Raw genomic sequence first — 14,473 nt, 5'->3', positions numbered from 1 at the left:
ATATAAAAAAATAAAATATTAATATTATATAGAAGAAATTTATTATTAATTAGTATTTTACTATTTTTTTTAAAAAAAATATAGGGATAACAAAATAAATAAAAATAAAAAATAAATAAACTAATTTAATAAATATGTGTTAATAATATTACAAATAAATTTTTTAATAAAAATATACAAAGTATTAAAAGATAATGTATTTTTTTATATTCATAATATTACTATACTTAATATAAATGAATTAAAATAATTAAATTTTTGAATTATTAAGTATAATTGATAAACTAAAAAAATCAAATTTATTTATATATACTAATGTAATTATCTTATTTAAATTATTATTAAAAAAAAGGATAATTTATAAGAATATATATATAAAGATTTTCTAAGAAGTTAAGAAAAACAAAATAACAAAAATAAATTTAATAATTAGAATATATGTAATTTTTAAATGAGAACGAATACTGAGCGTGAAATATAAAACGAAGGAAATTATAAAAAAGTAAAATCATATAAATTAATATACATACATATAATTCTATAAATAAAAAAAGTTTTATAAAAATAATCATCATAAAATTAATAAAATTTATAAAATATTTACAATAATTATTAAAAGGTATTAAATTAAAAGTTTAATATCTAGAATAAAAAATTAATAATGATATAAATGAAGATTAAAGGAAATTTTCGAAAAGGAACAAACAATATTATAACAATAACAATAAGTAAAATATAAATTTATTTATATTTTTGTAAATAAATAAAAGTAAAGCTATTACTTAAAACAGAAAAATTAAACTATAATATAATTTTATAAAAAGAAGACTTAATAATTATAAAATTAAATAAAAAAATAGTGGGAGAAGTAATATATTTATAAGTAAAAATATCCATATATCTTTTTTTATTTAATATTAAGATAAAGTTGAATAGTTTAATATAAAAAGAAAAAGAAAAATATTTATAATAATTGGTTTAATAAATTATTTAAAAATAAGAATTAGAAGAAAGAAAGGCTTAAGTATGATCGGAAATAAAAAAGCTTCAAATGAATTAGAATTAGAAGTAAAGCTTCAAATAAATTAGATTTAGAAATAATAAATTAATACGATTTTTTTTTATTAATTTTTGTTTAAAATTTATTTAAATTACAAAACAATATATAAAGGTTTAATGATTTATACTCTATGATACCTATATGGTTTCCTTAAATTGGCTAAATTCATCCTAAATAAAATTAATTATATTAAAATATATAAATTAATAAAAATAATAATGAGAAAAAAATAAATTATAAGCATAAAGTTTTATCATTTTTTTAAATATTAAATATAATTCAATTAATAATTTTGATAATAATAGAAATATGTGAAATTATTATAATTATTCAATTTCTTATATAAATTAAAATAATATTATGTATTTAACTGATAAATAATAAAGTTTCCTAGGATGTTCTAATATTAATTTAAAATTAATAAGAAAAAATATAAGTTTTAATGAAATAAAAAATATTATGAATAATAATTTATAGAGTATATTAAAAATAATAAATATTATTTTAATAAATATATATCATATACACAAATAATATATAATAAGAATTTTTTTCGAAATCATTTATATTACTGAAATAAGATAAAATTTTATAAATTAATCGCTCTTTAAATATTAGTAAAAAATTAATGAATACTTTGAATTTAAAAAAACTTAAAATTGGGAACTATAATAAAAGAAAATGTACACCAATTAATTTAAAAATATAGAAAAATTTAATTTTCTAAATTAAAGATATCCGGGAAGTTAAAAACCATCTATTTCTGAAATGTGGAACAGTTAAGCAGATTAGTAAAATCAAAATAATGATGAAAATAAAAATGGATAAAATGATAGGATTATTTATAAATAAAAAATAGTAAATGAATGTAATGTACGAACTTATTAAATTTAAATAATTATTTAAAAATTGGATAATATATAAGAATTTATTGTCTAATTTAACCTATAGTATAAACAAAAATATGAAATAATAGCAAATAGATAATAGTCACTAACTTGTTTAATTAAGAAATAAAATAACTATTTAACACAATAATTAATGGCATGAAATTAAGATTTAATGCTGAGGATCTTTTATAATAATTGATTAAAATAATTAAAAAGGAAGTAAAAAAAACTGGAGATAAAAATTAAAGATTTAAAACTGAAGGAAGATATTGTATATATTGTAAGATGATATTTTTTTTATATATATATTTATTTAAAAAAAATTATTCTATTTTTTTTATTAAAGTTGGCTATGTATCAATTATTAAGAATAAATCTTAATACTTCATGCAGGTTCATATATCTACGAATATCTATGTTTTCTTTGGGAAACCAAAATTCATATATAAATATTAACTTTAATGATTATTATAAAAAATATATATTTTAATATATTTAAATAAAATATTTAAATCAATGCATATTTTATATTTTTTTTCTTTTTTAAGTAAATTAATTAAATTTATGTGAATAATCTTTAAAAAAAACTGCATATTAATAAAGTTATTATAAGTAATTAAAGTTAAGGAATTTTCCCTAAACTTACATAAGCAAAATTTAAGGAAAAAAAAAATACACATTAATTAATAATTTATATTTGTAAATTCTTTAATATAAATGAATCTATAGTAAATTTTTAGAAGTAAAAGTATCATAAATATAATAAAAATATATATATAAAAAAAAAATGTATTTAATAAATAAATGCAAAAGATATTTTAATTCTATTTTATTTTAAATTATTTATTTTTTTATAAAAAAAAAATAAAATAAAAGTATATACTTTAATATACTTTAATGTTTATATTCCATTTATTTATTTTTGGTAACATTTCCTCAACTCTTAATAACAATATTAGTAGGTTTACTAATAGTTGGGTCTATTTATTCGAATTAAGGTACAGGTCTAGCATATCCTGAACTAACGAACTATTCTGGATAATATTTTTTTAATTTTCCATAAGCAGCATTTAATTCTACACAACTTTTAAAATAATGTGCTGAATCCTTTTATTTAAATGGTTGAAAAAATTAATAATTAAAAAACAATAATTTTTTTGCTTACTAAACATTCAGGTCTATAAAAATCTTTAAATAAACCATATTAATTCATGCAATGTAATGTCATTCTTTCATATAAATGGCAGGCTATAAGTGAATGAGCCTTTTTATTTAGTTATAATTAGTTTATAAAATAATAATTTTTTTTACTTTGTATTCAACAAAATCGAACTTTAAATCTTTTAATTTTTCAACGTGGTTCTTAGGTAATGAAGTCAAGTTTAATTTATTTCTAAACATATAGTCTGAAAATAAATTTAATATTAGTTTTCAAAAAAAAAATTTAAATTTATAAATATTATTTATATACCGTTTTCACTCCAAGTTTCGTCAAAAATAGTCATTTTTAATAATATTTTTATTTTTTATAATTTTTTTTCCTTATATAATTTTAATATTTTATTTATCTTAAATATTATATTTAATTCTTAAAAAATTTTTATAATTACATATAAATAAAATAAATATATATGTATAATTACATAAAAATAAATATGTATATATATTTATATATATTATTATTAATATATATAATTATTTATTATTAAAATATTATATTTATTTATTTTTAAAAATAAAATTTAAACAATAATATTATTTATTTATAAATTATAAATTTTTATTTTATAATACAATATTTATTAGCTAATATTTAATACCATTTTTATAAAATTATTCTTATAAAGATTTATAAGAATAAAATTAAAGAATAATCTTTCAAATTTATTTTATAATTTTACTATTAAAATTATTTTTTTTAATTTTTTAAATGGAGTTTTATTTATATATACTTTATAATGGAGAATTAGATATTTATTTATTTAAATTAAGAAATTTTTACTCTTTATTAATAGTATTCGCGTTTTTTTATTAATAATTTTAAATATAAAAAGTGATTTTTTTTTTTTTATTTTGTTAAATACATGCAATATCACTTTTATTATATTTGTGTTTTTCACTTATTTATTTTTAAATTACACTTTAATAGTTTTCATGAGATTATAATTTTTAAATGCTTCTCTTTTAAGAGTTCGATAGCGTATTTAATCTATCACTTTATTATTATAATTATTTTACATGAAAATATTAATTAAGTTTTGGGTTATGGCAATGTACAGAATTAGATGCTGTTTTAATTAACTAAAGTATATTATTTTGACATTGTTTATATATTTAATTTATCGTATTTATTTTAAGTTTACTGTTTTATGTTTTCAATTTTAGTTTTTCTTTAGAGTTTTCCTAACTGTTTTAATTTCTGCTGGTTAAAAAAGTTGACTTATATACATCTTTTATTAACTTATTTTTTTTATTTTTTTTATTTTTTTTTTTAAAAAAAAATTACATTTTATTAGCTATTTTTTTATTTAGATTTAAAATTTTTACAAAAAACTTAATTTTAGATATTTCTTTAATAAAGATTATATATTTATGTTTATTTATTAATATGATTGATTTTTTTTTACATACTATCATTAGATTTTTTATTTTTTTATATATAATCAAAGTTTAAATATTCACTAGGATTTTCTTTTGATATTTCACAAGATTTATATTTATCATATTCCATATTATTGGATTTAAAAAAATAATTAAAATATATTTAAGGAGAACTTGGTTTTCTACTGGAAATATTAGATACTGATATTTATTATAAATTATTGTGCATCTAATAAAAATCAAGCTTTGATTTTTTTTTTTATAGAAGTATTTTATAATTTTAAGAAGGAGTAGTTTGAAGTTTTTAATAATCTTGTTTATTTTATATTTATTTTCTTAGTGGAGTAAATTGAGTATTTTAAATATTTGATTGACTTTATTTTTTACTTTTGCTAAAAAATATATTTAAATCTAAAGTGTTTTTTTAATTATTATTTATATTTGTAAATTTTTATTATTGTTATTATTATATTTGATATTATGATTATTATTATTATTATAATTATTATTATTATTATTATTATTATTATTATTATTATTATTATTATTATTGTTATTACTATTGTTATTATTATAGTTATTATTATAGTTATTATTATTGTTATATTAATTTTTATTATTACTATAATTTTTTCTAATAATTATATTATTCTTTTTTATAATATTAATATTAATATTAATATTATTACTTGTATTTATTTATTATACATTTTTATATTTATATTGTATTATTTTTTTTCTTTAGTTTTAAATATAATTACATTATATTTTATCTGATTTATCAGTATATTATTATTGATTATTTATATCTTTTATTGTATTTTTTTAATTTCTTATATATTTTAACTTTTCAATTATGTATTACATTATATTTCTTTAGTTTTATTAGTATCTTCATTATTAATTTCATTATTTTATTTTTATTAAATCTCATTAAAATTTGTTTTTTCATTTTCTTATTATATCATATTTTTCAAATTTTATTCTTATTCTATTTTTTAAAAACTAATTATTTTTTATACTGTTTTTTTTTACTAATATCTATAAATTACTTTATTTAAATATCGATTTTTTTTTATTTAAGGAATTTCTAAAAAGAATTTAATGATTTTTTTTAATTATCATCATCTTCCAACATTGTAAAACTACTATAATATGATTCTTTGGTTTAATTTAAGATTTATTTTAATTTTTAATTTATTTATTCTATTGTTACACTCTTAAAACTATTTTAACTTTCAAGTTCTCTTAACATATTTTATTATTATACGTATAAACTTTCCTTCATTTATTTAATTTCTTCCTTTTACTAAATTTCATAACATATAATTTTATTTATTTTTTAATATATATATTTTCTTTTTTAATTATGAAATTTGTTTAAAGGCATTGTTATTGGTAACATAAATAATCTAGGAATATCTGTATGATATTTATAATATTCGACAATTAATTCCATTTTATTTTAATACTCTTTTTATTGATAAAACCTTTTAAAATAATTTTAATCGTCATCATATGTGTAAAAATCAATAATTTTTATTGTATTCTTAGTTATTTAATTATATAATAAGTCATGTATATCTTTCGTATAATAATAAATTTAAGATGCTGAATATTTTTAATATAAAGCTTTCTGTATAATCAATTAATAATATTAATGACTTTTAGATAAATTACGATGTTAATAATAATTATACATATTTTTATTTATTTTATAAATTAAAATAAATAATTTTAGTTAATATGTATTTTAGATTTAAAAAAAAATAAAAGACTCTAATAAAAATTTATTGAAAGATAAAAATAAAGAATACAGATAAATGAATAAAATATATTATAAAGTAATTATTAAAAATATAAATAATTTTTTTTACTTATTTATTTGTAAAAAGATTATTTATATACTTTAATTTAAAAATAAAATAAATTTAATAAAATAATTTAAATTTTAATAATTAAATTTTTAATAATAAAATAATATGTCTAAAATAATAATAAGAAAAACATAATCATATTAAATAAATAAAAATGAGAATAAAAATATTATTAAAAGAAAATGAAAAAATCAATATAAACAAACAAGAATAAATTTAAAAAATATAAAAAATAATAATAATATGAATAAATATAATAATTTTAAAAATATTAAATATTATTTACGAAGACAAAATTAGAAAAAAATAAAAAAAATAAAAATATACATGATTTTTTAATAAAATAAAATATAAATATAAATATAAATATAAAAAATAAATATAAAATTTTTACTAAACATATATTAAATTTAAAAATTTATATTAAATAAATATCTTTAATAATATTTAAACTATTGTGATAAAATTCCAAAGTTAATATAGAATATACCGATTTTTCTTAAAAGGTAATAAAAAGTCTATTTTAAGTATATATATATTTATAGTCTAAAATTTTTTAAAAATACATCAAATAAAAATAATTTTTTAAAATATAAATAAGAATATATTTTATAATAATGACAAAATGTAAATTTATAAAAAAAAAAACATATATACTTACATATATCAAAACAAAAATAAAATTACTAAAACTAATATCATAATGCATTTTTTGTTTATATATATATTTTTTTATTTTATTTTATTTTATTTTATAAAACTCAATCAAAAAAAATGCAAAACAGCCTCTTTATTTTGATTCATTTATATAAAAAAATACAAACAAGTAATGCATAATGTATATATAAATAGAAAATCAAACAAAAACAAAATTATTTAAAAAGTTTTCTAATGATTAACTAATTAGTTAAATGAAATTTCCTTAATGAATATTTTCAATACATTTATTAAAGCTTTTTTCCAAAAAAGTGTTCATTTTATCCCCTCTAACTCCATTAATATTTAAAAATTTTTATTAAATACCTTCATTAATTTCAAAATCTTCCAAAGACCAAACCGATAATTCAAAAGTGATACAAAACCCCTTTATTCTTTAATCATTTTAGGCAGTTTAAACTGCTATTTTAGCACTTTCTTAGAATCCAATAATTGAAAGATTACATGAGAAATCAATTTTTTACAAAAATTAAGAACTTAATATAAAATTTAGAAAATTTTAAACTTCATAAAAATCTTAAGGGCAAATCGAAAATACAATAAACCCTCTTTAAGCAAAAAAAGAAGAAAACAAGTTGAAAAAAAGGTCTGTTTTTGACTAATTTTATAAAAGAATAACGATATTATATTATTTGAAAGGAATAAACATTTATGTTTTAGAATTAAAATAGAATAATTTTTGGATTTGTTTAATATTTTTTCCTTCATTTTTTTTCGGCAAGGAAAAAAAACATCGTATTTGGAATTTTAATCCTCTTCTTTTTAAATACGGTATATTTTTTGAATTTTTTTTTACTATTTTTTTCCAAATAGTGAATATATTAAAAATATGAAAGAAATAAAAATTATTTTTTTGGATATTTTTATATTCTACATTTTTAAAAATAAAACAATTTCATTTTAAATTAAAAGCATTATTTAAAATCTTGAATAGGTCTTTTTTTGGAAAAAAAATGCAGCAAATCCTATTAATAATGAAGCTTTTTAAGACTTAAAAAATTATTTATTTTCATACATTTTTATGGCAAATAATTAGAATAGTTAATATAAAATAAACAGCATGTTTGTTTTTTTTAATATTTTATTCATTTTTTTAATTTAGTTATTTTTATTTAAAAAAAAATAAAAAAATAAAAAAAATACTTTTGTTTATTTATATATTTTATAGATATATTTGTTCACAAAATTAAGTTATTGAATTGTTTTTTTTTTTAATTGTTATTTGCTTTTAATATTAATTATTATTAATACTAATGTTATTGTTATTGTTATAATTATAACTATTATATCTATTATTATTAATATTACATATATTATTATTATTAAAATTATAAATATTAATATTATTATTAATCTTTGTATTATTATTTTTATTATTATTATAATTATTATTATTATTATTATTATTATTATTATTATATATATTCTTATTATTATTATTATTATTAATGTTATTTATATATATTTTATTAATTTTTTTATTATTATTATATGTTTATGTAATCCTGTAAATCATTATTCTTAAATTTAATTTTATCTAATATTTAGTATTTTTATATTATTTATTAATTATATGGTTAATATTATTAAATTTCGTATATATTTTTATTTTAAATTTAACTTTTTTCAAAGCTTTTTTATTTTTCAATTTTCATTTTTTCTATACTTTTTCCAGAAATATTGTATTATTACAATAAATTATTATTTTCTTTTTCTTTTGCTGTTTCATATTGATATATAATATTTTTATCTTAAGTTTTACTTTTTTTATTCATATAAACTTTACTGTTATCTTATGTTTCATTCCTTTTGATGAAAGTTTTTTAAAAATTACCCATCATTTCTATATATTTTGAATTAACAAATTAAAATGAATCATAAATTTTAGTTTAGATTTGATTTTTTTAGTGATCTTAATTTATTTTATTAGAAAAAGTTCTGTTTTATTAATAATTTTATTAATATCATCAATTTAATGTTTTATAATTTTATTTTTTCAATCATATTTAAAAATTCTTTATAATCTTCTTAAATTTCATCTTGATTTTTGATATTCTTTTAAACATTTATTGACTCATGGAGAATATTAATCTATATTTATTTTATTTATATATATATATAAACATATTTTTTACTTATATGTTTTAGTTATTATTTTATATTTAAGGGTTTATATTTGCTTACTAGTTATCATAAAAATTTGTTATTTTGTTTTAAGAATAGTAATTTTAACGATTTCTTGTACTTTTTTGTTTATATTTTTCTAATGAATATAAGCTTTTTTATTATTTTATTTTAGTTTCATTTAATAATATGTTTTAATAATGTGTCATTTTATTATTATTAATAGTAGTTTAATTTCCTTAATTATTTTTATCTTTTGCTGTGCATTTACTTTCTATTCTTTAAGATAAAGGAGGCCTATCTATTACCATTTTTTATTATTATTAGTTTTTGGTTTAAATTACTGTTTTTTAATTACGAGAATCATCTATATTTAAAAAGCATAATAAACGTTCACTATAACTGGTGTCTAAAATTCTTTAATTTATTTCTAAAATCTGGGAAAATTCTTCTTATTGTTCGCCATATGTTATTATGTCGGTTTCTTTGAAATTTGGTATAGAGTCATCTATATTTTAATAATTCATTTTTTTATTATTTATTTATTTTATTTAAGAGTATGTGTTTTTTTTATTTGAATATATTAATATATTTTAATTATTTTTAGTGAGTATATATGTTTTTTTTGTTTTAATTTAAAATATATATAATAATTATTTTTCAACGAATATATAAAGAATTTTTTATTAATTATTTAAAATTATATATATATATATGCTTTTTTTGTTTTTTTTTGAAATCATTAGTTTTTTACTAAAAAAATGTAATTATGTAAATATTATCTTAAATTATTAATGTTTTTAATTAAAATTTATTTTAAATATAATTTACTTTGTTATAAAAATAATAATAATTCATTCTTTTTTAGATAATTATATATTTAATATATTCATTTATATTAAGATCACATAAATATAATTGAAATAAATTTTATATTATTATAGTTAAAATTTAAGAAAAAAAATTCTTAAATTTTTTTTTTTTTTTAAAAAAAAAGAATAAAATTATTTTATATATATTTTTATCTTAAATTTTATATTTTAAAAAATAATATAAATTAATAAATGAATGAAAATTGCTATTTTTGCTATAAAAACTAAGTATGCTATTTATAAATTAAACATGGGTTAACTGTAAATAAAGCCTGTGAAAAATGCATTTTAATATTAGAAGACAAAAACTTATATTGTCATAAATAAATATATTTAAAATAATAGTCACATTAAATAAACTAAGATCTTTATAAGTAATAATATTAATAATAATAAGAAATGTAAAAAGCTATTATTAATGAAGATAATTACGAAGATGTAAATATATATAAAAAATTATTATATTGTCCGAAAGTAGAGTTTAAAATGAAGGGAATCAAATGCTTTGAAGGGTATATATAAATATTAAAAATAAAAAAATATTAAATAAATAAAAATAGATTTAATAAAGAGTTTTTAAATCTGATAAAAAATAAGTATATAATTGTATAGTTAGATGAACTTTCAATAGAAAATTATTAAAATTTAAAAAACTTAATTTTAAATTATGCGAATTAATTAAATGTTCTATATGAGTAATTATTATAATTTTATTTATTAAATGCAAAATTATAAAAAGATTTAAAAATAATTTAGATATTTTTTAAAATATTATATGTTTAGAATATGAATATTATTAATTATATTAAAATGGGCTTAATATATAAAAATAATTTCCAAAATTATAATAAATATCACTTTCTTATATTATTTCAAAATTTACTGGTATATAATAAATATACCTGTTTGTTTTTTTTTTAAAAAAAAATAGGAAAATGTCTTGAAAATTTTAATTAATATTTATTTAATAATATTTTAAAAAAAAGGACTTTATAAAAAATATCTATTAATATTATAGAGTAATATATTTTTGTTAAAAAAATAATATTAATAATATAAAAAAAAAGTGAACAAGAAGAAGATGATGCAAATTTAAATTAAGAAAACTTTTGTTTATAAAAAGGCTAATAAATTATTCAAAAATTTTAAAATATAAATTTGAACAATTTAACTAATATTTCTTTGTAATGTGAAAACTAAATTATAAGTTAATGCGTTTTTAATAAATAATTTTTTAATATAATATCTTCAAACACAACAAATATAGTTTCTTTAAATTTAGATATTAATATAAATGATGATAATTATTAACAGATTTTAAAAGTTCTTAAAAATAATAAAAATATTAATTAATTAGAAATAAATATAGATTAAATTTAAATAGAATACAACTAATAATAAAAAATATTTCATTAATTATTTAATTATAAGCTTCAGATATTAAAAATAATGTACAAAAAAATAAAAAAAAAAAAATATATATAAATATATAAATATATAAATATATAAATATATATATATATATTTATATTTTTATTTGTATTAAATTATTTATATTTTTATATAATTTTTTATTAGTTCTTAAAATAATATTAACGATTAATAACTTTTCATCATAATAAAATTAATTTAAATAAATAATTAGAATTTAATAGATTTACACATTTATTTAATAAGAAAAAAGTTTTTTTAAAAAAATTAAAAACATTAATAATTAATAATTTTATATTAAATTTAACAATAGGATTTGCTTAGAACTTTAAAATTGTTTCTATGAAACTTTTCAACATTATAAATTTGAAAATTTAAAAACATTAATTTTATTTACAAATATATATAAAATTAAAGATAAAAGCTAATTTTTACACTATATACTTACTAATAGTAAATAATTAAAACATTTAGACGTAGATAACTATATAAATAGATACTTTAAATCTTTTTTATTGTTAAAATAACAATTAATATATATAATACAAGCTATTTATAAACTTAAAAAATTCAGAAAAGATATAATAAGCGATATAGTAGAATTATACATATAAATATATAAAAATAATTATAATGTAATTTGAAGATTTTATAATATTATATTTAAATTATTTTTTATTTATTAATAAAGAAAAAAATATTTATATATAAATACAATAATAAAATATTATTTTTTTTCATTTTAAAAATAATTCGTTAATTAAATCATATGGATTTTAAAAATTTGAAAATTTAGTTAAATTTAAGAATTTATTATTTACAATTCTAAAATCTTTTTCATGTTAAATATTTTTCAAATAATGATATAAATGAATTAATTCTTTATCACTTTAATCATCATAAAAAGGGACTATAGGTAGTCCATTTTCTAATTAAAATGAAAATGAATAACAAGCATTATCAACTATTATCATATCTTCAATTTTTCTATATTTAAATAAAATATAATAAATACATAAATTCTAAAAAATTAAACCTATTTTAAATTATACTTAGATCTTTTATATAGACTCCTTCTACATATACACAATGCTCTCTAAAAAATCTATGTTAAATTATTTTTTTTTCAGGATCAAGATAATCAAGAACAACATTAGCATAACAACTATGGCTTGCTGTAAAAACTTTAATTTTTTTTATTTATTTTTTTAAATAAAATAAATAAATAAAATAATTTAAAAAATATATGCCTATGATTTCATATATTTAATTTAATTCTTTTAATATATGTATAGCATAAGGTCTTATATTTATTCCTGCATTAATAATTTCTCCTGTAGGAAAAGTAACAGATATAGGAACTTGAAAATTTGCAGTTTCGGTACAATGTATTAGTGTTTCGTCTAAATCAAAAATTATTGTCTTTTTATTTGTATTTGGTAGATAAACTTTTTTCTAATCTAAAATATCTTAGGGAAGGGGTTTTAATAATTTGGCTAATTATACACAATTTATGCTTTGGATTAGATGATTTCGTGCCAAAATATATGTTGCTTTTTAGTTGGTGTGATTTTAGAAAGCCTCTACTATTGTACTTTTATAGTAATGTTATTTATGTAGCTATAATTAATTTGGCTTAGGAATGTTTTCCTCTCTTTTTTAGGTGTTTTCACTTAAATATATTGTTGTTTGGGTTAAAGGAGTATTTTTTACTTATGTAACATATAATTAAAGCTGATTTTGATTATTTGTTTCGTTTTATTAAGACTTTAAATAATCAAGAGCATTTTATTAATCTTCTTGTAAAATGTTATTATTATTTTTGATGTTAATATTATATTAAGAATTTTAATTATATTAATTTTGAGAGATTTAAACATTTTAAGGATATTAAATAGCCTATTAGCTTTAATTAGTTTATGAATTTTCATGTATTTATAAATTTAAAATGCTTTAAGTAATTGGAATATAATTATATTGAGAATTTTAATTTTTTTATTAATTTGTAAATTTTTATTAATCTTAAATATTTGAAGAAATATTTATATTTTATGAATTCTAAATATTTTAAGAAATTTAATTATTTTATTTATTAATGATATTTTAAGAAGACTAAATATTTTAAGAATTAAAAACATTTTAAATAGTTTATTAGCTTTAAATATTTATATTATTTTATATATTTTAAGAAGAGTTTAGAATATTTTAAGAACTTTGAGTTTTTTCGTGTTTTTGAGTTGACTTTTACTTACTAGAAAATTTTGAATCTGTTTATTTTTTAAAAAAAAATTTTTTAAATTTAATTGTTTAGAGGCTTAAAAAAGTTCTTTTAGGTCTAATATTGTCTTTAATTTTTTTTCAAGGTGTTTTTCGCTTTAAATTTAAGTTTTTTTATAGAGGAAATTTAATATGATCTATTTTATAAGTAGTTTTCTACTTAAATAAATTTTTTCAAAGAATTTTATTTTTTATTTGTTTGACTTTAATCCTATTTATATATTATTTTTTTATTGTGTTTAATATATATTTTTTTTATCTTACTTTTTCTTCTATTGTTTTTTATAATATATTTTTCATATTTGTTAAATCATATGTTTATAATTAAATTCTTTTCTTTTGTTAAATATATTTTTAGTTAAGAATTAATGTTTAGAATTTTTTTTCAAATGAGGAAGTTGATCTATTTTCTTTATTGTTTTAATTTTTTTTAGTTAAAATATGCGATTTTTCTGAAATTTTCGAATCTTTCAGCTAACTATCGTTTGATTTTTTATTTTTTTTTATAATTAGTTTATCTTTACTTTTATTGTTATTATTATTTGTTGATTAAAATAAAGATAAACTATTTTTTAGTTATAAACATTTTTTTTTATAGTTTGTTTTTTTTATTTTATATATACT

The 14,473-nt window shown here is 14.0% G+C and overlaps 1 protein-coding gene across 1 annotated transcript, besides 33 other annotated features; it reads right to left on the bottom strand. All coding sequences in view use genetic code 6, as the record gives it.

Moving 5' to 3' along the window:
- Positions 1-86: 86 nt before the first annotated feature.
- Positions 87-120: a microsatellite.
- A 921-nt stretch (positions 121-1,041) lies between these two features.
- Positions 1,042-1,097: a microsatellite.
- A 1,610-nt stretch (positions 1,098-2,707) lies between these two features.
- Positions 2,708-2,751: a microsatellite.
- A 135-nt stretch (positions 2,752-2,886) lies between these two features.
- On the bottom strand, positions 2,887-3,455 carry IMG5_186670 (hypothetical protein; the record flags this gene model as incomplete). Its single annotated transcript, XM_004027211.1, has 4 exons — positions 2,887-3,057; positions 3,116-3,214; positions 3,262-3,356; positions 3,422-3,455. 4 exons carry the CDS (start codon positions 3,453-3,455, stop codon positions 2,887-2,889), a joined length of 399 nt encoding a protein of 132 aa, XP_004027260.1.
- Positions 3,454-3,489: a microsatellite.
- A 112-nt stretch (positions 3,490-3,601) lies between these two features.
- Positions 3,602-3,679: a microsatellite.
- Positions 3,609-3,653: a microsatellite.
- Positions 3,615-3,653: a microsatellite.
- Positions 3,618-3,685: a microsatellite.
- Positions 3,619-3,674: a microsatellite.
- Positions 3,686-4,411: 726 nt separating the features above from the next.
- Positions 4,412-4,440: a microsatellite.
- Positions 4,441-5,002: 562 nt separating this feature from the next.
- Positions 5,003-5,173: a microsatellite.
- A 37-nt stretch (positions 5,174-5,210) lies between these two features.
- Positions 5,211-5,236: a microsatellite.
- Positions 5,237-6,470: 1,234 nt separating this feature from the next.
- Positions 6,471-6,499: a microsatellite.
- Positions 6,490-6,530: a microsatellite.
- Positions 6,531-6,637: 107 nt separating this feature from the next.
- Positions 6,638-6,688: a microsatellite.
- Positions 6,689-6,765: 77 nt separating this feature from the next.
- Positions 6,766-6,814: a microsatellite.
- Positions 6,767-6,814: a microsatellite.
- Positions 6,815-6,997: 183 nt separating this feature from the next.
- Positions 6,998-7,045: a microsatellite.
- Positions 7,046-7,158: 113 nt separating this feature from the next.
- Positions 7,159-7,184: a microsatellite.
- Positions 7,185-8,373: 1,189 nt separating this feature from the next.
- Positions 8,374-8,632: a microsatellite.
- Positions 8,378-8,636: a microsatellite.
- Positions 8,505-8,635: a microsatellite.
- A 1,144-nt stretch (positions 8,637-9,780) lies between the features above and the next one.
- Positions 9,781-9,821: a microsatellite.
- Positions 9,822-10,661: 840 nt separating this feature from the next.
- Positions 10,662-10,700: a microsatellite.
- Positions 10,667-10,711: a microsatellite.
- Positions 10,712-11,616: 905 nt separating this feature from the next.
- Positions 11,617-11,672: a microsatellite.
- Positions 11,619-11,665: a microsatellite.
- A 574-nt stretch (positions 11,673-12,246) lies between the features above and the next one.
- Positions 12,247-12,305: a microsatellite.
- A 476-nt stretch (positions 12,306-12,781) lies between these two features.
- Positions 12,782-12,806: a microsatellite.
- A 748-nt stretch (positions 12,807-13,554) lies between these two features.
- Positions 13,555-13,598: a microsatellite.
- Positions 13,584-13,662: a microsatellite.
- Positions 13,595-13,660: a microsatellite.
- A 747-nt stretch (positions 13,663-14,409) lies between the features above and the next one.
- Positions 14,410-14,446: a microsatellite.
- Between the last annotated feature and the right edge of the window lie 27 nt (positions 14,447-14,473).

Source organism: Ichthyophthirius multifiliis (genome assembly GCF_000220395.1).
Source record: "Ichthyophthirius multifiliis unplaced genomic scaffold scaff_1120509251349, whole genome shotgun sequence".
NCBI lineage: Eukaryota > Ciliophora > Oligohymenophorea > Hymenostomatida > Ichthyophthirius > Ichthyophthirius multifiliis.
The sequence above is the reverse complement of the archived record's forward strand: the minus strand, read 5'-3'. Positions and strand labels throughout refer to the sequence as shown.